General features: G+C 36.5%; 1 protein-coding gene across 1 annotated transcript; it reads right to left on the bottom strand.

Moving 5' to 3' along the window:
* Positions 1-471: 471 nt before the first annotated feature.
* STK24 (serine/threonine kinase 24) lies at positions 472-18,622 on the bottom strand. The gene is made up of 9 exons (XM_065641765.1): positions 18,572-18,622; positions 15,501-15,609; positions 15,228-15,385; positions 9,509-9,694; positions 9,102-9,247; positions 6,633-6,756; positions 5,640-5,708; positions 2,492-2,628; positions 472-508 (listed from the first exon to the last, which is right to left on the bottom strand). Exons 1-9 carry the CDS (start codon positions 18,605-18,607, stop codon positions 472-474), a joined length of 1,002 nt encoding a protein of 333 aa, XP_065497837.1. The 5' UTR covers positions 18,608-18,622.
* Between the last annotated feature and the right edge of the window lie 8,570 nt (positions 18,623-27,192).

The following is a 27,192-nucleotide window of genomic DNA, read 5'->3' as shown; positions in this document are numbered from 1 at the left end:
TGTCAAATATTTACCCCACTAACATTATCTACAGAAGCACTTTACCATTTTGTACACAGTGATTCCTTATGCACGTTGAAAGGCTTTCAGTTAAAAAAAAGACATTATATACATTTCTGTACACGATTCCAACAAACACACTCCATCTCCCAGTGGAATTCTTAAAGCAAGATACCTGAGGTTTCCCAATATCTTCAATATCTCTATCACAAACCTAAATATACATTTCAGATTTTACAAAAAGACACCTCCCTGGAATATGTGCATTATCATTAAAAAAAATTATAGCTTTAAGGAGCTGAAAAAGATTGCCTCCATGCAAGACACTTCATTTTCACTCTTGCATGTTTAGGAATGTCCTTCCACCAAAGGACACTCCAGTGGCTGAGGGGCAGAACAACATGAGGGTGCGCGCCTTCAACGCAGACACCGTGGCGTCTCTGTTGCCTTAGAAAAGTCAGGAACGGTAGGTCAGTAGGATGAAGTGCTTCCTCCAGCTAGTGAATATCTGAGGAGGAGAAGAAATAGTTACTGTTGTGACCTTCAGAACAATGTTCTGCAACAAGCAGCAACTAAAAGTTATTCCATTTGATGCTATTAAAGTTCCAGCCTTTTCCCTTGCGGAATGACACCCACCACTGCTGTCACACTTTAAAGACAAAAGCTGTGGATGTGAACAACACATAAAATACATGAATTAGACAACCTCTGCTTTTCTAATGAATAGCTACAACCCATGCTCAAGTGTGTTACCAAGAAGTATATGATGATGTAAGAATTCTGTATACTGGGGGTAACATTTTGTGATTCCAACTCTCCTACTTGGCAAGTTTACATCTTCAATAGTTAGCTATCAAATTGAGAGGATATTCCAAGTGGATACAATAAATAACTTAATCATGTAATGGGTCACGTTTCCGGTAGTATTCAAAAAAGAAGAAACTACCTTTTCAGAAGTCAACTAATTCCAAAAACAGCTTTATCCATGAGGGACACCTACTAAGCTATTGAACAGTTAAAACTCCTTTTTAGGGTGGGATCCTGCCATTCATTTATTTCACTCACTTTCTGGAAGGGGTGCTAGTCATGATCACATACTAGCTGAATATCATCCCTGGAATAAAAGAAAGTTGACCCAGATGTCACCCATCAACAAACATTTTCTATGAATGTTTCTTTCTCTCCTTCAAAGAAAATGAAATGCCTGCCCGCACTGTTATAATGAGACATTATGACTGAGAAAAACAGCAACAGTCCAATGAAGCAGAACAGAAGGAAACCAAAATACTGAAGAGTTAGATTGCAGAGCCCTTTCTATATCTGCTAGGATAAAAATGATGACTGTTGCTGTCATGACCGGAACAAGTAAGATCATCTCAAGCACCCACGGAAGAAGTTCCCAGTGGAAAGCCTGTTTCCACATGGACATTTTGAGCTTCAATCGCAGCATCAAAAGTCTTTGAGGTTTCCAGTTCCAGGAAGGCCATATACCAGGCAGATAGAAATTTGACATTGAAATATTGGGCTGATGAAAGACTGAGGTCAGTTTTGGAACTCCTAATGGAAACAAATGGAGATGCAAGCTTCAGAAACTCTTTGAGGCCTGCCAGGATCAACTAAAACGAGAATCAGGAGCGACCTTTTAGCACTAGAGATGCTGAATGGGCTTCATGCTCAACAGCCCAGGAAGCAAGAAACGTGATTGCTTGCAGATTTCTTGGCACTGATTTTTACTGAATGACAAAAGTGTCAGCCTGGCAATCCTCTGCTTTAACTTCAGAAGTGTGAATTCCAAGCAATCCAACCTGGATGGTGTAGATTCACAACAGTTGTGGGCTCCTGGACTCAAGGTTGCATTTAAAGTCTCTTCAAGCAGTAATTCTGAAATGCATACCCCTGACCTTTTCTTGTGTAGTACTTAAAAGAACAGCAAATTGAGTGTTTGTTAAGAATATATTCCTAACCTAGGTAGTTAGAAAATCTCGTATGAAATTTGTCCTTTTGAAGTAACACAAAAAGTTGGTTTTGGAGGTGCCACCAAGAGGCCATCTTTAATGAGTGGACAAGGAACCACTTACTGTGTGACTGAAAGAAACACCAACTAATGGAACATTCCATTTGTCAAAGTGGGTAAAAGAAATTAAGAGTGACACAGGACATCTGCAACATACACCCAGACACTAAGAAAGCATCGATGTCCCTTATATGAAATGCAAAGGGAAGAGGCTGTCCAGTCTCATTTGACACACAACATGCGCACCAACAGGATGAACGTACACATGGGCTATCACCTGAAGCTAAAAATTAGAACTGCTGATATAATTAGGGTTTTTTTTTTTCCTACTAAGCAAACAATTGCACAAACTGTAAGCATAAGTGGTTTTTTCCTCTATTATAAACAGAAATTAATTATTTCAGTTTAACACTAGTCAAATGTCTGTAGAATCAGATCTGCAATTTTCTGTAACCCTTAGTGAATTAGTTTCATTACCTCTGAAGCCTCTGCACAAGGTGTGACACCATGTTATCTGCAATGCCCGGACAAGCCTCTTCAGCTAAATAAATGGCCTTTCTCAGTTCTTCTATGGAATCTGTGTTACCACCACACACTTCACTCTTCTCTTTCAACTGAAAGAAAAACAGGAAGAGATACATTAATAAGATATTAATAAATATCCTTTTCTGCGTGCTTGCCGTCAAAAATTACGACAACGTATCCCAAGAAAGGTGCACTATTTACCTGTAGCTGTTTGGTTTCAGGATGTGCTGCTCATATTTACTCACTTTAGTATACATACTTCTATACCTATAGCTTATACATATATACCGCAGGTGCACTTGTGCAAGCACTGTTAGAAAAATGCTTTAAGCCTGTCAGCTCTAGCACCAGAGCACCCTGAGCACTTTCTCATCTGCCCCCAAAGCAAAGGATCCCACAATTAGCAGGAACTCGGGGCTCAGAGGGATGGTCTCAGTACTTTGTTTATGTAGGAGATGCTCTAACATACCACGTATGGCTGATAAAATGCTTTCTTTCTCAGAACTCACTAAAGAACATTAAAAATTCTCTGCAGGGCCTGGGCTTCCTCGGAAAGAAGTGTCATGCTACTAGCAGTAAGGGTGAATGAAGGCATGGCCTTCTTTCAGGGACTGGACTTTCCCCAGCAGGTTGGATGTCTGCATTTACAAGTTTCTATGCACATTTACCACTACAGCTGTTGTCAAGAGCTGCTTTGTGGCATCCTCTTAAGAAGGATAGAATCAAAGTCATTTCTCAGGGTAAAAAAAAAAAGGTGAAAAAAATGTTCCAGTTGAAAGTTAACTGTGCTTATGAGTGCTTTGGACCAAAGAGTTTACACAGATGCAAAAAACAGCAAAATATTTTTCTACGTATCTCTCTACAAATTATTCAATTAATTTAAGTCATATCCCGATGCTGGACCTATAGCCAGTCTGCCTTTATGCCATTACTGACTGTAACGAAAGCTTAGCTTGAATAAATGGAAAGTTTGTGCCACTTTCTGGAATATAATGTGGGCATACTTAGTCTTTTGGCCCTACTTTTGGCCCCTACTGGCACAGAGGATTCTCACATGGAATAAGCATGATCTCCAGAAAGCAGCAGAAAGCAGAATTAATAGATCAAGATGATTTTGAGTTCGGTGTAGTACAAGACATTCCGGAGGGAACAAAGTGGCAGTGAAATTCTTCAGAGATGTCCAAGTACTAAAGATTTTCTGAAGTGGACTTCCAACAGGTGTCAGGAACTACAGCTCAAGAATTGCCATCAGCATTGAGGAAAGGTTTTTCTTTAAAAAGGAATCAGAGTCTTGCAAGGAAAAACATAAAGGAAATTAATTATTGTTCTAGTTCCACAGTTAGCAATGGCTTATAGGTATGTTAGGGCAGAGAGGAACTCCGGTCTCAACAAAAGGAAATCAAGAGTGTGTACAAAGGCTGAGATATGACCACAGCAGTTAGGAAGGCTCCTGCACCCTTTGGCTGCTGCTTGTGTTCTCTTTTCATTACATCCAGGATGCTCAAAAGTGAGATCTTGCATTGAAGGCACAGGTAACAGGAAGAAAAAGAAAACCACCTTTTCTTTTCCCAGTAATAACTAACCCTTTCTTAGTCTAAACTGGGAAGTCACAGTTTGAGGGCAAGATGATAGGAGACAATAGTGTGAACATTACAACAAAGGACACCTCTGGATCTTCAAAAAGGAACCCAGAATGAGTCACCACATGCAGTACTCGGTGCCCTCTGATAAGGAGAAAGAAACCACATCAGGGTAAGTAACTAGTCACTGAAGATCACAATTCTTTGACAAGCATGACAACTTTGTTTTATTTGGGGGCGGGGATTGTTTTGTTTGGGGTTTGCTGTTTTGTTGTTTGGTTGGTTTTTAATTGCTTTGCTGAGATGCACCAAGCTTCAGATTACTCACAGCAACACAGAGATGCAGGGCCCCAGAGCTGAGCAAGCCTCTTCAGCCAAGGCTCCTAAATTGTATCCAAGTTCAACTGAAGAAGGATGCACAGCACAGTCTTTTCCTGTATCATTACCTAGGGACAGCAGTTGGTTTTTACACGTCTTCTGTGCCAAAAGCTTTGAAAGCCTCCATGAAGACAAAAAGCTCTGAATGGCCAGCTTTATTCTTTTTGGAGGAGTTCCATGGAATAACTCACTAATTTAGCTAGCAGTAATTCCTGAAGGGGCAGATATCTGTGGTTTGAATGCTAAACAAATGGAACACTGAAAATGTAACGTAAGGCTTCCTCCAGACAGCAGAGACAGTGGCCATGCCTGTAAGTAAAAGGAGACCCTGCAATGAGATTCTGGAAGAGTTGTGGCAATCCACTAGAAATTGCATGGAAGAGGAGTCAAAAGTGCTCAATATTCTTAATGACCATCATGCAAAATTTGATGATAATCCTCTGAAGCAGGACTGTATTGATTAGAACCAAATAAGAAAACATCCTCTTATTAGAACGATTTCTCTAACTTTCTTTCTGTAACAGTTACGATGATTGAAATAATTATTTAAATAAATTTTTTTCCTATTAAAGCTAGGGTGAGATGGGAGGGTTTCTCTCTTAAGAGTTCAATCAACATTTTAAAATAATCACATCTCCATAAATAACTGGCTTTCCCTTCATATGATTTTTTTCCAAGTTGTTTTTAAGAATTTTGAAAAAAAATATTAAAAATAGAGAATTCAGAATGCATTTCAGTGTTTTCAACACTGAAATTCAAAAGTTACGTCCTTGTTGATCTGGTCCACAGCCATACCCTGGAGCACTGAAGAACTTGAAATTTGTAACAGATAAAATGACAGATAAAGAGATAAAGCAGTGTTAAAAAATGGAATGCTGCAATCCAAACATTTACATACTTTTTTATTTTTCGTGTTTATTGCTGTAGGCTAGCATGGTTGATGTTGCTACCATGCATATGAAGTATTAGAAGCAAAACAAAGATCTCAAAAGCAGGCATGCATGAAAGCAAAGGGTACAGCTAAAACTGTAACATATCAAGTTCCAAATGGGTTGTAGAAAACTTAAGTGTCATTCATCATGTTTTTCAAATTTTCAAAGACATAAATCCTGGAATTGTTAAGTTTTAAAGCAGTAACTTACCTCTGCAAATAAAGGGGATATAACTGTAGACAGGCATTGGGAAAGAGGCCTCTTTGGGATATCCTTTTCCTTTAAAGAAAACAAAATTCTGACCAATTTTATTTCTGGAAAAAAGCATCCTCATTGTATTGTTTCTGATTAAAGAAAAAAATAGTTCCAACACGCTACACTTTATGAAAAATCTGTTTCTATTTATATACAAATATGTAAAATGTTCTACAGACTATTCCAAAGTACTCTGGAAAATGGAGGCTGAATTAAAATTTAAGGCAGCGGCACCTCAAACACATGCAAGATCAAAAATAATAATAATAAAAAAACCCAATAATTTTTTAAAACCCTTAAAATAAATACATTTTTTAAATAAAATTAAAAATTTTTAAAAACCTCACACCCACAATCCTACTAAGCATATACTAAATCATAGACTTGCTGATATTTACTAGGTTCCTCCCACATGATATTTCTCCAGTTTTGATAGGCGCACACATACAGAATTTTCAGAGCCAGGATAGCAACCACCTGCCCTGGCCACATAGGCTGCAGAAAATATAATGGAACAGCTCCTTTACATCCATTATTCTTGGTTTTTTGGACACATACATTTTCTATTCTTTGCTACGTTGTAGTCTTTTTTCCTAAGAGACCAGAATGCCTTCCCCAAAACCCCAGCTAGTTTTGTACGATAGTAGTTTAAGTTTACTTTACAGAAGGAAGATTTTTTAAATAAAATATTGCCTGGTCTTCCTCCAGTGGTAATATTTCACCAACTACAAAAATATTTTGGCATATATTTCACAAGCTACAGCAAAAGGACACATTTACAGAATACCCAAACTTCAAGACTTACTCAACACACTTTGTGAAAGGCAACTGTAGAATATACATTTTTTAGGAAAAGTTTTAAAAGTTTTACAATTTCAATGCTTTTAAAATTATAATCCCACTAAATTATTAAATCACTTTGTATAATACAGTCAATATTTTGAGCACCTTATTTCTTTGCAACTCCAAAGGCTGGGCTGCTCCATTCTCTAGATTCTTGGGGTCTTTTTCTCTTATTGTAAAGATCCACTCTTCTGAATCACTCCCACCTGAAGCCTGACCATCTGGTTCACTTTGAGAAAAAAAAAAAAACAAAAAAGAAATAAAGTTTTATTACCTACACCTTATTGTCCATGTTCATTCAATATATTCGCTAAACATAAAAACTACAGTCAATACAAAAATCAGGATTCTAATGTGAAAGCTAATAAGTATAAACACAAGTATGAAAAGCAATATATTAATTTAAATTATTAATAATTTATCTTTGGGGAAAATTTAAAAAATGAAACTAATATACTTCACTAAACATTAAATTAACTTCAAAAAAAAGAGAGGCATTACAGAATTAAAACATTTCTCAGGTTACATACATAAGTACCATAAAGTCTTTTATTGCAATCTGAAAACTAAAACACTAGCTTAGAATACCTTTGAGGCAGACAGTTCATCCCCAGCCCGTTAGCAAGGTAAACTTCTCACCCCCAAAAATTGGCTAAAACAGTACAGATACAACATGGCTTTAACAAACTACACCATCATAAATCAATCATTTTTTGTGGATGGCACAGTATTTTTTTCTATAACTCCTGCTAAGTTAAAAGAACAAAAATATGATACTAATCAGTCACTGCATTACATTTCTCCTTTCGCTACCATAAACATAAATATCCTTCTCTAAGTTCATATCAAAAAGCATGTGACCAGTGTAAGAAAATTCTCCAAGATTTCTGCTTGAAGTCACACGGAACTACTGGCTGTCACTGAAAGAGGCAGGTCTACCTTCCTTGTGTAAATTAGCTCTAGCAAGTTGATCTAACAGAAAAATATATATTGATTTGGAAAGTTAGTATTCCAGCATGCCAAATAAACTCACCCTTTTATCACATCTAATACAGGCACTGCTATGGAAGCAGAGGAGGAGAAAGTAGGCTTAGACATAACGTTAAATCGTCTCACAAGCCCTCAATAACCATTCTAGTTCCACTACTCTCCTATGCCAAGCCACCAAAACTGGTCTGATATTCCACAGGAACAATGAACTGTAACCTCAAAGTTCAGTTAGTAACTGACCTGGGACCAGTTTTAGGACTAGTAATTTACCTTCCAAATCAGAATCACAGAATCACAGAATGTTAGGGATTGGAAGGGACCTCGAAAGATCATCTAGTCCAATCCCCCTGCCAGGGCAGGAACACCTAGGTGAGGTTACACAGGAAGGCGTCCAGGCGGGTTTTGAATGTCTCCAGAGAAGGAGAATCCACAACCTCCCTGGGCAGCCTGTTCCAGTGTTCCGTCACCCTCACTGAGAAGAAGTTTCTTCTCAAATTTAAGTGGAACCTCTTGTGTTCCAGCTTGAACCCATTACCCCTTGTCTTACTGTTGGTTGTCACCGAGAAGAGCCTGGCTCCATCCTCGTGACACCCACCCTTTATATATTTATAAACATTGATGAGGTCACCCCTCAGTCTCCTCCAAAATCAGACCTGGTTTTGGGCTGGAACTGTGATCACTGGAAGGCATGAAACCGTTGATCATGTAGGACAAATATATAGCTGCAATGGCAGTCAGGAAATTATAACCAGCCTGATGATTGCCATTAGCACACAGACAAATTGTGAAGAATAGTTGTGTTTTCTTATTATGAGGAGTTTCATCCATTTGTGAACAAATGGTGGCAATCTCTTGATTTTCAAAAGTGTGTAATCTGATTATACTCACTATTTTCAAAATTACTTTTAGATTAACGAAGTTAACTTTTTAACTGAGTCATAACTATTTGTAACCTGGTTTCCTAAGGAAATCAACTCATGAACCTATTGAACAGCTCCATCAAAATCTGATGGAGAGAAATAAAAATTGGAAAGGAACAAAATCTGGAAACATTTACAACACTTCTTTTTCAATAAATAATTTGACATTTCATGACTATCATGCTGTAATGGTGCAACTTTCCTGAAAACAAAAACAAAAGCCAAAAACCACAAACCCAAAACACACACAAAAAACCCCATACCTCTCATCAAAAAAAAAAAAAAAAAAAAAAAAGGTAATATGGTTTGTATCCCAAAACTCCTCTCCTTAGGAGGCCAGGTACACACACAGGATGGTGCCTATGCACACTGCTACCTGGCCATGCAGGGTGAAGCCCACCTTCTGCTTGCACAACAGGAGTAACAGTTGGCCATATGTCTAGGAAGAACCCTAGACCCTACATAAAAGAGAAGGTAGCATAGAATAGGCCTGAAGAATTGTTCTCACTGACTTATTTGCAACACTAAAAATCAAGATTTCATCAGTTTACCAAGGCTGCTAAGCTGAAAAGCTGTAAATAACAAAACACAGGAATACACGTGCTAAAAAGAACTACTTCGCTCTCTATTTACAAAGGATAGTTTACAAACTCATCAAACTTACATATCTGAGTCATCAGAACTGGAGTCATCATGACTTTGTTCAGACTTCCATCTCTTGTGCCTATCAATAAGGTCAGTCAGGTAGGAAGTTTTCTTTGAGTTTCGTAAAATAAATTTGTGTTTTAAGAGCTCTTTTGCAGTAGGTCTCTTAGAAAAAAAAAAAAATTACTATGTTTGAGAGTGTTAAGTGACTCAATATAAAGATCAACAAATCCAGACTTCAGTCTTGATACAAGTGAGATTTTAAAATATATTTAAGTATATTTAAATATATATTCTAGTATCTTAAAAAAAATATGCTGGTGAATATGTTGCCCCATATTAGAAAAGCTGAACTGCACATATTCATGTAATTAACGTAAACCAGTCAAGTTCTTTACTATATACTGACAAACAGATGAAACTCACAAAGCTTGGGTCCTTGTTTAAGCAGGCCTCGACAAATTCTTTGAGGGATTTACTGAAGTTTCCTTCCAGCGTTGGTGGATTGTTCTTAGGAATGAGGAACAAAACCTTCATTGGATGTAATTCTGAATGAGGTGGCTCTCCTTTTGCAAGTTCTATGGCTGTTATGCCTAATGACCAGATATCTGCCTGTAAGAAACAATGTTTTTAAGATTAGGGTAGAGAAAGGAAAGAAACAGTGTTGCTTGCAAAGGTAGACTTTAAACCTTTACTGTAAATCATTTAATATGTAAATTGTTCTTGTTATAATAACATGGTCTGTTTTATGTGTCTAACCACATAAAATATAGTACACAATGTTCCTTGGTTGTTTTTACTCTACAGCATAAAGCAGTTCTACTTACTAGAGTTTTCAAACTTTTTGAAATCAATGCTATCGCACCGGTAGTTACAACTGATCTTGAAACACAACTATTTTTAAACAGTAACAGTACAGTTGTTATAAACTAGCCTTCTATCCACCATATTCAAGTACATTATGTAAATATGGGGCAAGACTCAAATATTGGCATAAATGAAAATGTTATAACATGCACAAAATTTTTCCTCAACCAGCATCAGCTAGTACAATCATCAGAAATCTAATACATTAGAATACAGTTTTCCTGGGGTTTCTTATTCTCAGACTAGAGAAATGCAGTCTAGAACAGTATTATTTAACTGTAAATTTCAAGTATTTTCTCCAAGTAGTTTCTGAAATATCGACAGCACTTTTCTACTTAATTAGCTTTATAGACCTTCTCCTATGGGTCATGTCTTGTAGGCCAAGAAGGCCTAATCTCAATCAAACTTCTCTAAGTCATGTCTGTAAAACACAGATCCAAAGGCTCACTGCCAAGTTAGAGGGACAAATTGAGAATGCAGCAGAGACCAGTGCTAGATCCATTACCATTTAATTTCATCAATGAGTTCTGTTCACATTGTTACTGGACACCCCAATACACATGCTGGTTTTCTGGGGGAATATTATTTCTAACTCATACAGGACTACAGGCTGAAAGCTGCAATGTCTGTGTCCATTCCACTGTCACAGCTACATTGCATGACTAAAAACAAGCTCCTTCTTCCTTGTTCAGACAGTATTCTGTTGTTAAGAGCTTAGTTACTTAATTTTGCTAGTTAAGTATGGAAAAAAAAATCTGAGTTAATCAGCATACCATCAAATTTATGAAATTATGTTTTGTTAACCTATGTACAGAAGAGCTCTCTCACACTGAGCACAGAGAATTACACAAATAGATGAGCTCTGAGTTTCATTTATCTTAATAGCAGCATTAGCAGCTAAACTCTCCTCAAGTCTGGGTATAACTGTGAGTAACTTCCCTCTAGCAAGAAAGCTTTTCATGGTTATGAAAGAAAAGTGTCACCTGCAATGAGTCTTTGTGTTAACAACGGAGCATTACTATTTCCATTTTATTCTGAAATTCAGTTTCTCAAGACGAATGTTTTAAAGCCATATAAATGGATAGATCTTCTGCCAGACTTTCAGTCACAGATGGAGCAGGTGCAGATACAAATATCAAAATCAAATTTATCTGTGTACATGTGCACAGATATCCGCATGCAGACACGTATATAAAAATACTTCCATTTTTTCCTCATATATTTATAACTTTCTATTGCTATAGTGACCTTCTTCCACAAAAATGAACTAAAAAGTCCAACAAACCTCAGCTGCACACTGAACTCTTTGAAGTCCAAGATGGGTTTTAGAGGCCCATTCCTGTTGAAAGCATCAAGAATAAAACCCTCAAATTTCTCTGGAATTGTAATCTCTCCTTTCACAGGTAAGAAAGGATCTCAAAACAGGGATGCGAGTACTGATTGCACGTGTATCCAGCTAGGCATTTGTAGGATGCGCTTGTCTGCCCCAATGCAGAGGAAGAAGTACGAACTTAAGAAGTGACAGCACTATATCATCACTAAGCTTTACTACATGTTATGATTTTTACAGTTTCAAGTCTTTAACAGAAAAATATTCTTCCAACTTCAGATGAGAGTCAGCAAATCACTGGTAACTACTATTTATTGCAGTACTGTTATAAGTCTTTCCTCTTCCATTCTAATGAGTAAAATTTAGTCTGGCTTTGAAGCTCTTTTAAGTCAAAGAAAACAAGCTAAGTGTTTTAAACGTTTTAAAATGAAATATTTATTTTTCTATTAGAAGTTATAGAGTAGAAAGGACAGAGAACTAGATACCAGAAAATGGAAGCAGAGAAGAAAAGATGCTGACTTTCAGATAAGGAAAGGAATCACAACGTGATAAGTAAGAACTATTGCCAAAATAACAGATATTAGAAAGAAGGGAAACATACTATGAGGACATTATACCAAAGAACAAATAGCTTGGAGAGAAGGAAATAAATGGTATGGAAGAAGATAAATAAAAAAGGAAAATTTTTAAAAATAGGTAGTAGCCTTAATATAACTGTTATAGTCATATTTTGACATTTTACTACTTCTCCCCATGGCAGCTGTAGCAGGTAGATTTTATCACCCCCATGGGTTACTTCAACTTTAAAAATAAACTACGAGGGAAAATGAATAATAAAGTTGAAATTTTCACTGTCAAGTACGCTTCTCAGATTAGCTACTGATCACATTAAAATGCAAATGTTATAGCTAACTTACCCTCTTACACAAGCCATCTGGAAATCCTGTGTCCTCAGATACATCAGTCTGAATTATTACATACAAAAGCCTGCTAGATATTAAAATTTCAACAGCTTCTATGTCAAAAATCACATATCTTGATTATTTTCAGGCAATAAAGACAACTGTTGGAATGCCTTGTAAATATACCTTGCAATATATGGTCTGAGAATGAATAATAGGAATATCTCAAGGACACAAATAGTTTGGGAATGGGACTGAATAAAGCAATAATGGAATGGGCAAATTCTGTACAGTAATTAAGGAATATACAGCTTATATTTGCATAAAGCAGTCCAAAAAAACCTCATGTAATCTTGAGAACACAGTATTTGGAACATAACTGGGACTTGGTTTACCATTGATAAGTTTCACTTTTTTTTTTTAAAGTACGCAATTTGTCAAATCCTGAATGAAAACAGCATTTTTCAAAAACACAGACATTTTTTATCTATTAAAAAAACACTTAATACCTTAACAAAAGATAAAATATATTATATACATACATTCCTATAACATGTATTGGGGGGGGAAGACAATTCAAAATCAACATCTTATGTAAAGTGTTTATTACTTTTACACAATGTTGATACATTAACTTGAATGTTTCAATATTATAAAGTAATGCAAAAACAATAAAGATATACTGTTTTAACCAAAGGCATTTTAAGTGCTTCACACAAGGAAATTCCTCAAAAATGTGTCTCTTCAAATCTGAAATCTGTGTTTGACTGGATGGTTAACTCAGAAGCATATCTAAATTCAGAGTAGGTGTAACACATCTTAATATCCAAAACTGCTTAAAGTGGAAATCACTATACTGGAATCATAGTTCTTACATGAGTTATGCTGATAATACAGTGTAAGCCATGGTCAGGAAATCCACCAACTGCCCATAATATTAAGACAAGTGATAACGGTGCTTTATAGCAATAACTAGCAATACTAGAGCTCAGGTCGGATCTGCCTTCCTTTAGCCTGGTTAGTATTATAGTTTTAGATCATAACTTAGGTTTTGCTTTGTTTTGCACTGTTGTGCTATTTCAGCAGTCAGCACGAGCAAAGATATTAATCCAATCAGAAAAGGAGCAATAAATAATTTAACACTTGGTGTGAGGCATACAGTAAATAAGGAAAGCAGCAGACAAACTGTGCCCAAGAGGATGTTACAGAGCACTTTCAAGGTTTTGTTGGGAATACACGAGCACGTGGGAAATAAGAGGATTCGACAGAGCAAAGAACAAAACTGGGTAACACAACAACTACCTAATGGAAATTGCTTGCACCTCGCTGGGAGTATGCTATGAAGAGGACAGTCCTGCCTAACACTTCTCAAGCATGCCCAGCTTACGGAAGGAAAATGAGGTTAGCTTTGGACGCCTGTGTTTTCACACATGCATAGGATTATCTTAAAATAAACTGGCCTTCTCAAGTGATTGTTGTGGCAAAACTATTGTCTGTACAATTTAGCCTGATCTCTAAGTTTTAAAAGGCTCACAGACACAAGTAATTATCTCTAGTTCATTCAGAACTTGAGCTCTGGCCTTCTAGGGAATTGATCAAGTATCCAAGACCTTTTTATGTCCACATGACATTGTAGACTGAAACAGCTGGAATTCAAAACCTGAGGACGGAATCATGCTCTGCCCTGGTGAAAACCATTCCCAGAAGCTAAACCTCAAAAAAACCCCAACCACCAACACAACAAAAACCACCATCCACAACAAAAACTGTTTACTCAACCTTCAGATTGGGAATTTGGGGTAATTTAACCTTCTAGAGGCTCTACAGAACTCTGCTAGTTATTTTTAAATAGCCTCTCTACAGAAAGATAACAAATAGGGAAGGAGGTAATACTACAAACAATCTAGGCCAGAGTCAGTATTGGTGAGTCCCTGACATGGATGAGGCTGGAAAGAACCAGGCCAACCTGTCTCATTGCAAGGAGATGTGACTAATCAACAAATCCCTACAAGGAATCAGAGCAGATGGGCAAGAAAGATGAGTTCAGGGAAGAACATAAGGAATGACTGTTAATTATCATAAAGAAAGCTGATCTTATTTTAACACAAGTGGGACTTCAGAGTGACCTTTATTTTAGATATACAGCTGCACCAGTGGGTCACCAGGTTGTGCAAATAGCCTTCCCCAATACAATCAGTAGAGCAATGTCTTGCCAAGCTAGCCAGACCAGCATGGGGGAACGGTGAGGCAGTAAGGAGGTGTACATGTAGCTCAGCCTAACAGAAGTGTAAAAACCGAGTAAACAACAAAATGAACTTTGAAAAGAGCAATGGGCTTGAGCTGGCTTCAATGCACATATTCTTTCCCAGGAACTGGGGACGCCCAGTGCCATGATGGTGAGCATATGTAGACCAGTAATAGGAATCACATTTCTATTGTGATCCAAATGTGTATTAAAATTCATAATATTGTGCTTGTGTTGTGATTTCAATACACTGCTGTACCATTGTGGTAGACCAAATCCTGTGTAGTGTAAATATCTACAAATAAGCCAATTTGATATTAAACCCTCCATGTATTGCATATCTAAAAGAACATGGTCAGAGAGTAGCATAGATCTATGCAGCACATTCTTCTACAGATGAATAACAGCATTTTCAAATACACTTTCACACCCATCAAATCCATATTCTTCAACAGTGTTGCTGACTATTTTTTTCTAAAAACGAGTGGAAGCATATTACGATTTTGTATATATTTGTTCTCTTCTACTTTTAAACAACCATCAAAAAGCTCATCAAGAGAGCGGGATAAAAAGTGAAAGGAGGTACTTGTCAATATTGTAGTATTTCTTGCCATCTGGATGGCAAGGAAACTCAAGGTTTGGATACAACTTAGGAAAGATTCTCTCCTTGCCAACAGTTTTTAGCTGCTAACATACACCTATCTGGACACAGCCAAAGTTATTAGCTACATTCTGAAGAACAGCCTGTGCAAGTCAAGTTTAAAATGAAGGGACATTGGCTAATGCCTTGAAATATCTTACCTTTGAATCATATGCTGATTGCTTTATTACTTCAGGTGCCATCCAAAATGGTGTTCCCACAAAGGTATTTCTCTTTATCTGCGTATCTGTTAGTTGTCCTGCTACTCCAAAATCTGCCAATTTTACTTCTCCTTGTTCAGATAGCAAAACATTAGCAGCTGGAATAAAGAAGAAGAAATAGTGGAAGTTAAAACATTTGATACTGTAAGGGTGTTCACTTATACTGCATGAGCTCTTCTAATATTATTACAATACAAACAGAAACCAAATTACCTTTAATATCTCTGTGGATTTTCTTCTCTGAATGCAAATAATCGAGTCCTTTGAGTATTTCCCTCAATATTGTAGCAATCTGGGTTTCATCAAGTGAGCCAGGTTCTAACTAGGAGACACAAGAAATATTTTACATATACGTGTGTGTATACATAGATATTAAAAAAGGAGAAACAGAGAGAAGTAACACTGTGACTATACAAGGAACTGGTCCTTCTGTCACACCTCAAAACTTCCTATTTGCTGACTTCGTAACATGAGATACAACCCAGAATATTCTTTTAAAAAAATACATAGTTCTAAACCAAGTGGCGTTACGAACAACAGGCAAAGAAATACTTCATTTATCTAAAACCCTTTGAAAAGTTTGATGAAGGCTCCATAAAGACACAGCTTCGAGTTACTGCTTTGTGGTCAAGTCATATGTACACTGCCAGATCTAGGAATCTGATGATTAAGCACTGAACTTATATGTGCAACTCCACAGGCCCTATACGGACCCAAATCTCAAAGTCCGAGAAAGAAACTACCCACATATCCTATGACTATATGCTACATGGGATTTTGTGAAGCTCCCTAAAATACCATTCAAACTGCTAGGCTGACAGAGCATTGCATATTTTTAGAAGTTTACTTTTTTCATATAAATCCCAAGGTATAAATCTGCAAATTGTTCAAATCAAAGGTATCCAGTAATTTAATCCTTATGAGAAGAAACAGCGGTGGCAGAAGATCTCAGAGCTCCCTACATCTGATATAAATTCTAAAAGTGAGTATGCCACCAACTCTAAAGGGACAGAGGAAAGAGGGTATCACTACCCAGATAGGCTTCTTAACCAATAAGGGCATTTCGGGAGAGACACTGAAACTTTGTGGACAACAATAAATATTGGAAATATTCCAGTATTCTAGTTTACTCCATAAAAGCAATCAAAAACTTCTATCTCTGAAGCTTCACTCTGTGAGAAAGCAAGCATTTCAGATAAAACTTCAGATAAAAATTAGAATATTACACCCCTCAGAAATTCTCCGCTAATACGTAGGAACAGAGGTAAGATTTCAGATGATGCAGACAACATATTCGTTTTACCTTTGTAGCTGTACTTACAATCTTTTTTTGCTTTCCTTTAGCTTTAATAATCTACATGACATTGCCAGTCCCTGAAACCAACAGAGACATTCTCAGGGCTTTGCTCCGGCTAGGCTGCAAGCACCAGTTCAACTTGGCAACATGATACAGCACATCTATTGGGGGAAAAACTCCTTTGTCAGATGTCAGCTCACCTTAGCAAGGAGGAAGTTAGTGAAAACAGACTAAGGCTGAAAAAATCAGTGCTCGTACCTCAGCCACAAACCTAAATTATACTCAAAGTTGAACAACAATGCACATGTAATTGCATTAAATGTACTTCCTCTTGCAAGGCATGATTTTCAAAAAAGCCAGTGCATATTCAAGTACAGAAAACACCAGGCTAACGTGACATGTATATGCTTTGAACATGGAATTCAAGGTTTCCATTCAGTCCTGCCTCAATTCAAGGTTTCCATTCAGTCCTGCCTCAATTCAAGGTTCCCATTCAGTCTCGCCTTGAGTACAGAAACATAAGGTGTGCCAGTTGTCCTACTAGATTCCAGTTGAGAACCCTAATGTGCATTTTAGAACTTGGAAAACATGCAACAGAACATACATTGAAAACGAATGAAGCACACCCATGATGCATCACATACACATACATCATTATTTCAGTTCTGTGGCACAATTTCTTCAATAGCGTTTTAGGATGAGACCAAAGACTTCATACTATTTTGAGACAACAAATTTATGGAATAAACATGTGGTCATCACACAACTGAAATGTGTGCAATTAAAAAAGACAGACAAGAAAATCTGTTTTCTTGCTGCTGTTTAAACCTTCTTGAAGTATGAAGAAAGTAATAATTAATTTATAAAAGCAAACTCCGTTCCTAATCACACTTCTGTCAGAAAAAAAATATCACAACAAAAAACAAACCTTTTTCAGCATATCTTTATGGAGAACATTCTCAATTTCTACACAACCACAGAACTCCTTCAAACAAGATGTGGAAACTAAAAGGTATAAATGGGTTCCAAAAGGTAATTACAACTAAAATATGGCAGTGCGACTGCAGGATTTCCACATTTACCCTCCCCTCCTGTCCATTGGATGTCACCAGCAGAATCCCTCTACACTTTCACTTTTCCTCAAGCATTTATTAGTTGCCCCAGATGAGAACGGCAAACAATGCTTCAGAGATATTCTGTCTCAATTGGTTTGACAATTTTCACATACTTAAAATATCCATTTTTATTTCTATAATAGTTATTTTTTACATCCACAATAAAAATAAGAGGTGTGATTTTTTTTTTCCCCAATAGCCAAAGTGAATGGATAGCATCCAGTCACAGAAAATGTAATCTGCACTGAACCTTTTGAGTTATGATTCAAAACTGGGTACTCTGTCCCAGGTGCAAAATCTGGCACTCGCTTTTGTTAAATTTCATACGCTTGGCAATTGCCCAGCTCTCTAATCTATCCAGATCTCTCTGTAAGGCCTCTCTAGCCTCAAGAGAGTCCACAGCTCCTCCTATGTCTTTGAAATGTATTTTTTAATACCAGCCTAAATTATCTTTCTGTCTATTTAGACCTCAGCGAGACTTCGAACAGGGAACCTTTTGTTTGTTTCTTTGGGGGTGGTGCTGGGGGGGAAGATACATTAAAATGTATACACTAAGAAGAGTTGTGGTGGCAGAATTAAGAGACAAGAAAAACTATTTTCAGTCACTAGTGCTCTCTGCCTGACTAAAGATTAGCATTCCAAGATGTTTATATCCTGCTTCCAATATTATGTTGCTTAGTTCCCTTCCACCTACACAAATAATCAGTCTTGCCTCGTGGAAAATAACCTTTTCCTGGCATTGACAAATACTTTTTCTCCTTTACTAGAAGCAAACACTGTCATAGCCAAATGACATATTATAGTTCCCAGAATTATAAGATAAGAAAATAATTATGTGAGGTAAAATAACAAAAGTCATATAATTTACTTACTAGATCAAGGGCAGAGCCTCCACCCAGATATTCCATGATTATCCATAATTTTGTATCCTGCAAAACAAAAACAACAACAAAAAATGTATTGTTAAAAAAAAAATAAATCAGTTAATAAGTTAATGGGACTTGTTCCATTATTTTGCTGAAGAAAGAATCTACAGTTTTGAAACACCACTGATGTTTAGCTGTTCCTCAAAATGTCTTTGGATTATTCTTTAAGATACATTATTTTTAGTCTCATCTGATAAGGAATTCATTTAGTCTGCTACAGGCTATTTACACAATTGTGTGTGTGTGTGTGTGTGTGTGTTCAAGAAAGTTTAATCCTGTTCCTCTACATCTACCAACGGGTAAGAGCACAGACATTAGTTCATTACCTTCAAATAATTGATGCATACTCTTAATGTTACACTCAAACTCATTTCATGGTACCTCTTTTTTGTACTGATGCCAACAGTACTAGAATATGGGCAGTATCCAGGGAAGAAGAAACTTCTCTTTAATCCCTACCAAGGAGTCAAGTAGTAGAAGGAAACCTCTTGCCTTTATGCCGACTAGAACTGGACAAGTATTCCGAACCTCTGAATTCACCAGCACATTAACTCCCAAAAGCCACCCACCTAGTTGTTCTTATCAAACTCCTTAGTATATTTTGCAAAAGTATCTTCTGAGACAAGAAAGAGACAGACAGGGGCCATTCAATGAAAATGGAGGAGAATAAATTTTAAAACTCTGATTATAGACATTCAGAATACCAAATAATAATTACACTACATAAAATACACTTCCTTTCCTTAGAAATAATGTTTTATTTTGTTGATAATCTTTATTCGTATGGATATTCCAAAATATTTTCTTTAATAAGCCTGACTCTTGTCTGGGTTGAAGGTAATCTAAAATCTATTCTTTGCATCCCTGTATTGTTTCATGTTCTTAAACAGTCACCTATCTGTCTCTAATCTAAGGAAGAATATCAGTAACTTTTCCCCACTAATATTTACACAACCGACATATGGCGTAGAATTTTGGACAACTGTGCTCAGGAAAGATGAAAAAAAACCCTAGTAATAAAGATTATTTAAGAGGACTATAGGAATTTGCTAGGCTTAGATAGTAAAATAAAAGCTAACAAAATAAACAAACAAACAAAAAGCAGGGTACTATGTTCTCAAGGGAAAGCTTGATACATGTTATAAGAACGTTTTTAACTCAAGATATACAATACAGTATGCTAAGAGGGAGACTGGGCCCAGTCATTTATTTCTGCTGTTTGCAGCATCTTATTCCCAAATACACTAAGAAAAGCAGTTAGTTCACCTCTTCCTTGCAGTACCAGCTTTGAAACATGTTTTAAAGTAAGGTCATAAATCTACCAGATAGATATTTAAAGGAAATTGCTGCACGGAATGTATGGTGGATTTTGTTTGGGTTTTTATGATTATCAAGTTATAATATGGTTTGTTAGTTTTAACTCTGTGTACCAAACATTCACAAGACTTGTAGCATAAAAATGTAGGGGTCTCTCAGAGCAAGGAGCACATAAATAGCAACAATATTCATTTACTTTACTCTGCAAAATAAAACAACGTAAAAACAACAGCTCACAGCCAGGGCAGGTAAGACTCTGAATACTCATCTCTAAAGAGGGATTTAAATGTATTGCAGAACATAACTTTTTCTAAATCCCCTGAGAGATTAGAAAATTTTAGCCCTTATTATGCACTTAAGCCTTTTAGTCATTACTATAGCTGTAGTTCTGCCTGCACCTGTCCTCTCTGTGGTCTCAGAACACACCTTATGAAGGTAAATGTACACAGCCCTTCCCACCTACCTCCAGTCCCACAAACTGTACTATTTTTAGGTAAGACGCTGGGATTAGGGTTCTTTTACCATCCACTATCTTTAACACACAGATCCAGCTAAATTTAGGTACATTTCTTCAGGAATCAACTAATATTATTTGACAAACACAGACTTAGTATAAATATTTTAAGAGTCAGAACAAATTTTTTTAGGGAGAAAAAGTGATTTTAAAATATAGTCTTAGTATCTACATAGAGCATTTTGATAATGCTTACTTTCTACAGACACCACAGATATTTCAAGAATTGCAGGTCATCTTGGAAGAGTCCCTTATAGTACTGAAATACTTGCTTTGCTGCTAAGAGTTTCTCAGATTTTGCCTGTCCCTTTCAAGCCTCCACGTCCTAACAGTTCCAGAACAAGTATGCTTCTGAGAGGTGTCTTATAGTAAGTAATTTCATCTTCAGAAATATTCCTAAACTCAATCAAAATTTTATATACATATTTTGCTTCAGCCTGGTAACACATTTTCTAAAGCTGCATGAAATTGCCTAAATATTCAAATTTTGTGTGCCTGCAAAGTTAACATTTAATTTTAACAGTAATTTAAACATAAACGTGTCAACTATATCACTACTTTTTATTTCAGTGGAAATGCCTGACTGGGAAAGAACAAGGTACAACAAACTCCTTGATCTTCTCAAAACAAGCAAACAAAAAAAAAACCCAACCCAAACCACATACGACAACAAGAAGTGAATAAGACATGCGTCTTCGCTTTCCTATCATCTCAATTACCTCACGGATTTCAAGAGCTAACAACCTGAAATAAGATACAATTTCCCAAAAGATAAATTACCCATAATACTAGCTACTAAATTCTCCAGCTGAAAATTAGAAATTAGATGTAGTAGAAAATACCTAAAAAAAAAAATTAAGAATACAATTTTAATTACAGTTACCCAATCATATAACACAATTATACAACTACAAATTACACAATTCATAGTCTTTTTAAATAATCATTTATCCTTTTCAATTCTTTTCCTGGTTTGCTCAGTCTTTAATCCTGAAACTTTCACCTTGAACTGCTTGGGGCCACATGTCTGAATTTACAATATAAAAGCCATGGACTCGGTAAACTCAGTAATACTACATTTTAAAACAAGTTAAGTATGGAAGTGCAGTTGGGGAACACAAACATAACTGTATCTGTATCACAGTGTGAAGCTAAGCAATAGCAATCACAATTATGCATCTTTATATCTGTAGCCCTAGACTCAAAGTGATTTTTAATTCCCTATGGTTCTCCCTCCCCCTTGCCACAGAAATATTACTCAATTTCATGGACATTTAGGGTTTTTTTAAAGTTGTCATCATTCATATGAAGTCTCTGAACAGAGGTAACTACTACTGTAGTGAATCCAACTATCAGCTTTAACTAATTCTTACTGGAATTTTCTTCTAGCTTTCTTACTTCAAATCTGCATAAATTGCTTAACAAGGAAATGCAAAGAAATGCTTTCGGTCAGACAGTTTTAATTAACTGCTTAACACATATTCTACCTTAGAGCCAGTAACCTACATAAACTTACTTTGTGCCTTGTAACAACAACACAAGGCAAGTAGAGCACCACTATCAATTGACGTTGGCATCACCAGAGCAACTTGTCTCTTTCTTTCCTTCCTTTCAGAATATCTCTGGCATGCGTCACATTCTCTAACACCTCCTGTCACTTTCCTTCCTAAAGCTGCCCAAATTCTTTTTTTGCTTGTACTTCTCACATTGCTCTGTATATATTCCCCACTTTTTCTCTCAAACAGAACACCAAAACCACTAAGTTTTTTTCTATAGCCTGGATCAGTATTACATATTACGCATAATCGTTTATATTTTCAAGAAGATTCTACACTTATATACCAAGAGTAGCAACAGTAAGTGCTCCACTTTAAGCTCTGAAATAAGATCACTTTTCTTCTTTTAAGCAGCAGTCAAAACACAGCATTGAATCTTCTTCCAAATACAGTAAGCCATGTTGAGTCATCAGTCCAAATTTAGGATTATTATTTCTCTATAAACATAGATGAGCGCATCAATGAAAGCACAAGGAACATTTCCTTTTTCACAGTAGGAACAAGAGGGTTTCCTCTAATGCCATGAAACTGAGGAAAGGAACAGCTTTCAAAAGTAAAAGCAGCTCAGTTACAGAAAGGCAGTGTTTCTGTAAATTCTTTCCAAACTAGTTTGCTCTTCTTGAGGTCTGACTTCTGATTTTAACTCTGGAACCACACAAAAACCTTACAACAGCAGCTTTATTCTTCATTAAGTCACTATTATACCATGGAAGTATTCGTAAAATAAGTGCAGTTACAGCACGTAAAAGACTTCTCCTAATACGTAAAAATCAAGGACTATACACCAAAAAACAGCCATCCACCAAAAAACTCCTCCAGAGTCTCAGAAGCAAATTTTAACCAAAATCAGAGAACTATAGAAGACATATACAGGAATAAGTAACCAAGATTAAAATAGTTGTTTATAAGTCCTTACGAAGTTAATAAAACATCTGAATAAACATGGAGAGTCCTATCATTAGAGATGCTTTGTATATTTTTGTTTATTTTTTACATCAATAACATTTCTTAGCGCTGTGATATTATACAGGAGAGACAGAGCTAAAGCAGTCAAGCCACAGTATATATTGATGAAAATGTTACTAAAACACCTTTCTTAAGGGAAGGAGAGATTGCAGCAGAAAACATAACACAGAGCCACGAAAGAGGAGGACTAGAGGGACTCAAAAGTATAAGGACCAAGTGACCTGTACAGTAATTTAGAATTTAACTTAACGTCTTAAATCAAGGTAGTCAACTAATGCAATTTGAAAATAGTAGTACAACAGTGAGCACATTTGTTTCTAAGTGAAAGCAAATCTTCCCACCTGCTGTCAGAAAGATAACTTCCCACCTTAAATATATTGTAAGAAAGGGTATTTCCCACCTTAACTTTATGGTATGTAATTAGCAGCAAAGTAGACAGCATTTTGAAATATTTATAAAAGGCTTGTTTAGTTCTGGAGACAAGCCATCTCCAAATTCCACTTAGAATCTATCTTTATGAGCACTTCAACTTATGTCAACAATCACAAACTGGAAACTACATATTGATTGAAATAACACAACAAATTTGCTAATCAAAATAAGAACTAGCTTAAGTTGATCTATACACTAAATGTTTTACCATCACTGGATTAGTAGAAAAACCTGCAGTACTGAAAACCATAAACAGAATACCTTGGACGTAACCTCAACTAATCTGAAAAGGACAAACTAATTCCAAAACGGATAGGTATCGCACGAGGTGATGTGTGATATTTTGTTTCATAAAAATACCCGTTTAACTGTTATATATGCCAAAGTAATATGGGCCAGAAAAAGAGACTTATATTTCAATACTGGTGTAAGTTTAGTATTAATGTTCATACTGATTCTTCAGAATAAGAAAGCAGATTAAAAGAACCTTGAGATACACAATGGATGCAACAGGATAATCTCTCTAAATTGCATTCCTGTTACAGATTGTTACCATTCCTCATAGAGATTTATCTTCTGTTAACTTTGTTTATAAAAAAAAAAATTACACCCAAGAAAGTTTGACAGCTGTAGCAACCAGAAGCTTCTTAAATACTTGCACATTGATTCTTAGATTCCTGACTCCGAAAACACGATGCAAAGATCATGGAACTCGTCTTCTATACCTATTTTAAGCAACCTTGTCTCCCCATTTTGGGAGGAAAGAAGGATTTTTTTTCTGGATTTCTTCGCACTTGGTGTTTTTAACTTCGCACTTGGTGTCTGAAGCCCATGCTGCATGACAAAGCCACCAGGTGGCAGAATCACATAATGCCAAGGATGGTCTCTCACCAACCATCCCACCACCCCGGCCCCACAACGAAAAAGGTCCAGCCTCAAAAGAAGCTGTGCAACCCACCCAACACAGAGCACAAAACCACTTGTCTAAAATGAACCTGAAAACATGTAGCACTCCAACAACCTTCACAAAAAGAGGAAGAAATTATTAACCAAAGAGAAATACACCTTAAGGAATATGATTGCTCATATATCTGAATTCAACATGTTTTCCTTTCCCCACAATCATCAACTCCAGCTTCAGGCACTGTTTTATTAATTCACCATCTCCTTTGAACAACAAGTCACAATAGCAGTCACTGTCTTGTTATACATGATGAAGAATAGGCACACACTGGCATTTGAGTTCTCATTATTTATTAACTCATGTGCACATCTGTGAGCTTATGCGCAGAGATAAGATTTGGACTGACAAAAAAAAAAAGTTTTGTAGGATGCCATAAATAATGCATTGAGGCAGTGACAGAAAGCGGCATTTATATATTTGTGGTTCTTGCTCCTTTTAAACAAGCTCAAATTTTTCCACAACACTAAATGTTGCCAACTGTCTCAAACCAGAGAACATGTATCAAGAAGTATCAACACCTGCAAAATATTTTAAATGCCTTTCCCCAGGAGCTTATCCTTTCATAAGAAAAAAGAATACATATACGAGTAAATTATTATTTTAGGCTTTAGAGAAAAAGGCACCTATGAATTGATGTATTGTCATTAGATCCTTGAAACCCATCAGGATTTGTGAATTTCCAGGTCTTAGCTGACTCTTCAATTTCTAAAGCCACAGATCAGTATTAGAACAGTTAGCATTTTCCAAAAGTGACGTCTTTAACAGTACAAGTTAGCTATTACTGTGATTCAGGGAAATGCATGGTTTTGGCAAGGAATACATACAGCTCTAACTCATGGCCTCAATTCTTGTCATGTCTTGACTAGTTATACTATTACCTATATACATCATTAGTTCAAATCTAATCAGAACTAGATGCAGTGCTGCCACGTTAACATTGCAAAATGAATAGCACACCTCTATCTGCTTTCATTCCATTCTTTCCAGTACACAATCCTTAAGACAGAGAAGGTAAGCAATGTCCCCCTGAACTTCCAACAGCCTATCCAGATGCCAGTTGGATTGCTCACGTCATATAATAACTCTTATGACAGACAAAAGGGATGTGACAAATGACAGAATTACCGATTGCAAGAGAAAAGTTATTTGCACTGCAGTTTCTCCAAAATTTGAACACCATAGGTAAGCAATTCTGTTAGTATTAGTAAATAATCAAGCACTTTCCATTGCAAACGGACAAACCAATTCTACCACTCCATATCTAGGGTCCTTTACTGTTTAACAGCTATCAAGGAAGGCTATAATGTTTTTACAAGCTTTTGGAACTGTCTTCACAGAAGACAAAGCCAGGAAAAAAAAAAATCTTTCAGTGCCAATTCACAGCACCTAAGACAGTATAGTTTGTTCTTAAAGGCAATCTCATTAAGTACTACTATTTTTTCTGCCATATCTGATGAACAAAGTTTTCCAGCCTCATTACAAGGAATAAAGAATGCCACCATCATTGCAATACTTCCTAGGAAGCATATTGAGTTCCACCATGCAATTTCCTTCACCTGATATTTTCTTTGACAATCTATTCATCTGCTAATGTTCTTCCATCTATTCCCACCTACTACTACAAAACAAACATAGATTGGTGTACTATTTTATAAAAGGGGAAGCTATTTGTTTATGCCTTTACAGGTTTCATTAAATGAAAATCAAACTGTAGTATTTCCTAAAGATACTTCTTTCAGAGCACCTGAAAGTCAGATGACATGGAAAGGCAACCGTTGGCTTTGAAGAACAAGAGAAACTATTTTATGAAAGGCGGCGGCTAGGGACGCCAAGGTTGCCTTGGCCACCAATGGTATCCTCTGAATAAGTCATCCTCTCCCTCCCTGTCCCCACTCCCCCATCCTGTAACAATTAATGGTCCACATTTTAGAGTAGAGTCTTCAAGTACTGTCCAGTTTCTTAGAAAGGTGAAAAATAAACTGAAACACCAACAGCTGCAGTGAACTAGCCATCTTTAACCCTGGAAATTAATATCCTGCTTCGAGGTTTTGGAGTATAAGAGGAGCAGAGCAGATGTTACAAAATACAGATTAAGAGAATCTATTCATCAAGAAAGTATGAGCAAAAATCTAGCCATGCTGAAGTAGATCACCTGGTACACCACTAAAGAGAACACTTAAATTTGATTTTGCTGCTTATTATAAATGAATGATTGAATTTTACTATCAATTTGAAAGGCTCCAAAGAGAAAGAATATTGCTTCGAATACCAGTTCCATCCAGGAAAAATTGACAAAGCAATTACTAGATTCATCTTTCAAAGGAATTCTTGAAGTATTTTGTGAATGACAGAGCCTCCAAATAATATACAACTTTCCACCTATAGCTAGGTCTCCCATTTCATCAGAATGTATGTCCATCAATAGGTATCGTATTTTAGACCAGAAAGAACTGTAGCAATTCACAGCCCTGTTTCTACTCTTCCTCACTGAATTCCTACAGAAATAGGCGTAAGACCAAATTTATTATTTAAAAAAAAAAAAAACAACGAAACAAAAAAATACCACACAAAACCAAACCAAAACCAAACAAAACCACCTGCAGTTTCACTGACACTAAAAGGCCACTGAAATTATGGAAATAAAAGGTGCCTTTCTTTCCTTCTCACCTGCTCACAGGGGAAGGCAACCCATTAATAAATTATATTTGTGATTTAGCTTGTCTTACAGGAATAGAATGAACCTGGTAAGATTTACACAAGCTGCAGTGTGCTACTGCTTATTTTGGCACTTTCAGTGATACCTTGCAGAGATTAAAAA

The sequence above is a fragment of the Caloenas nicobarica genome, chromosome 1 (assembly GCF_036013445.1).
Source record: "Caloenas nicobarica isolate bCalNic1 chromosome 1, bCalNic1.hap1, whole genome shotgun sequence".
Lineage (NCBI taxonomy): Eukaryota > Metazoa > Chordata > Aves > Columbiformes > Columbidae > Caloenas > Caloenas nicobarica.
The sequence above is the reverse complement of the archived record's forward strand: the minus strand, read 5'-3'. Positions and strand labels throughout refer to the sequence as shown.